General features: G+C 24.6%; 1 protein-coding gene across 1 annotated transcript in view; it reads left to right on the forward strand.

The window, feature by feature from the left end:
• Window positions 1-8: 8 nt before the first annotated feature.
• The window catches only part of LOC108573235, a gene marked incomplete at its 5' end in the record, with an annotated part of 2979 nt that continues 1338 nt past the window's right edge, over window positions 9-1649 (forward strand). Inside the window, 3 exons of the mRNA XM_017935627.1 lie at window positions 9-140; window positions 1308-1489; window positions 1592-1622. Of these exons, the coding sequence (XP_017791116.1) occupies window positions 9-140; window positions 1308-1489; window positions 1592-1622 (345 nt within the window). The remainder of the gene's footprint in view (window positions 141-1307; window positions 1490-1591; window positions 1623-1649) is intronic.

The raw sequence follows: 1649 nt of genomic DNA on the forward strand, positions 1-1649 counted from the left end.
TGAATAATTACGTACACCAATTTTTAGAATCTACTATTGGATATATGTTTGGCAGAGATATAACTTGCAGAGAGCCAATACATCGATGCGATGATTATCAACCAGGTGTATTAACAGAATTTGGAAGAACCGGTATAAAAGTAGGTATTCAAATAAATATTTTTCTTTTGTAATAATGGCTATTAAAATACCAACTGAAAATTTATAAATTAATTTACTTATTTTTCAAGGAAGAATAATTTTTAATCTCTTTGGCTTTTATTATGTATAACTTCGTGCAATACGGGGAAAAATAAAATTTGAAAAACTTCGATTTTCTTTTTTTAATTGCTGTCAATATTATCAAATGACAGCATAAACAAGGTCTTGACGCACCATGTCAATTTTGTATAAAGTAATATAAGTACAAAATGTACAAAGATTTTTGACGTCAGTAATTGTTTTACATTATTTTTACATAAATTTTCGTTAATGTTGAGTGTAAATCTGGTAAGTAGATTTTCTATATTATATTTTAATATCTGAGTAACTAGAATATTTTATAATCATTTATATTTACTTTCATTTTCAAACACACACACTAGAAATGTGTTTATAAATATAATTTGTAACATTATTGATGACTTCTGTTTATTATACGTTTCACTAGTGACAAATATTATGAAAGTACATTTTCAATAATAAAGAAATTTCATGATTTAAGAAAAATGTAATTATAAAATTTAAATATGAATAATATTTTAGCGGTAATAAAAATTGGTTAACTATTTGTTTTTAATGTTTCATCACAGACAGAGTACTATATATCATAATTTCGTAATTATTTGCGCCTCTCAAAACTAACACTAGATGTCACGTTTTAATATGTTAAACCTTTGGCCTGTTGGAATATTTTCTGCTAGTGCCAAATTATAATTTTAGAGATAAGGGTTTAATATTTTTAGGAATGGTTAGAAACATTTTAACATAATTTGTGAATGAATTACGCATCTTAAGAAAGTTACCATTTACTCATATTTTAAAACGAACAATGGTAATTATCAGGTTATAAAGATGCAGTTATAAAATTTTAATTATTAATTGGTTATTCATTATTTTAATTTAATAACTTTCCTTTCATTAAATCATATTTTACTTTTTTTATACGTGTTGCATTGAATAAATTATAACATATAAAGAAATTTTGGAATGAGATGCAATAATTTTAACGATGAATACAATTATAATAGATATAACAATTTTTCAAAAGAAATTCAAGCACTATTACTAATATTGGAAATAGAAATCAATTAAATGTGTACATGAAGTTGTTCAAGAAATTCTTGATGCCGTGTGGGCTATGTGCTGCAGTACCAATAATGAAACCTACTAATCCTGTGGAAGAACATGCTACACCTTGTAATAATGAAACACAAGGAAAGAAATTAATAAAACCATCGGAACTACCCATTTATTCTGTTGCAGATGGGTATTCTAAGCAGATGCCACGGTAAAGCACAAGTAATTTCATATTATATCCTTGTTTATAAAAGGTTTATAAGAATTTTATTTTTTTTAAATATAAACTTATTTATGGAATTCTTCTTAAAAGCATTATACTTCAATTATACTTTATAATTAATGTATAATATAAAAGAATAATCATTTCT

The sequence above is a fragment of the Habropoda laboriosa genome, unplaced genomic scaffold (genome assembly GCF_001263275.1).
Source record: "Habropoda laboriosa isolate 0110345459 unplaced genomic scaffold, ASM126327v1 scaffold20, whole genome shotgun sequence".
Lineage (NCBI taxonomy): Eukaryota > Metazoa > Arthropoda > Insecta > Hymenoptera > Apidae > Habropoda > Habropoda laboriosa.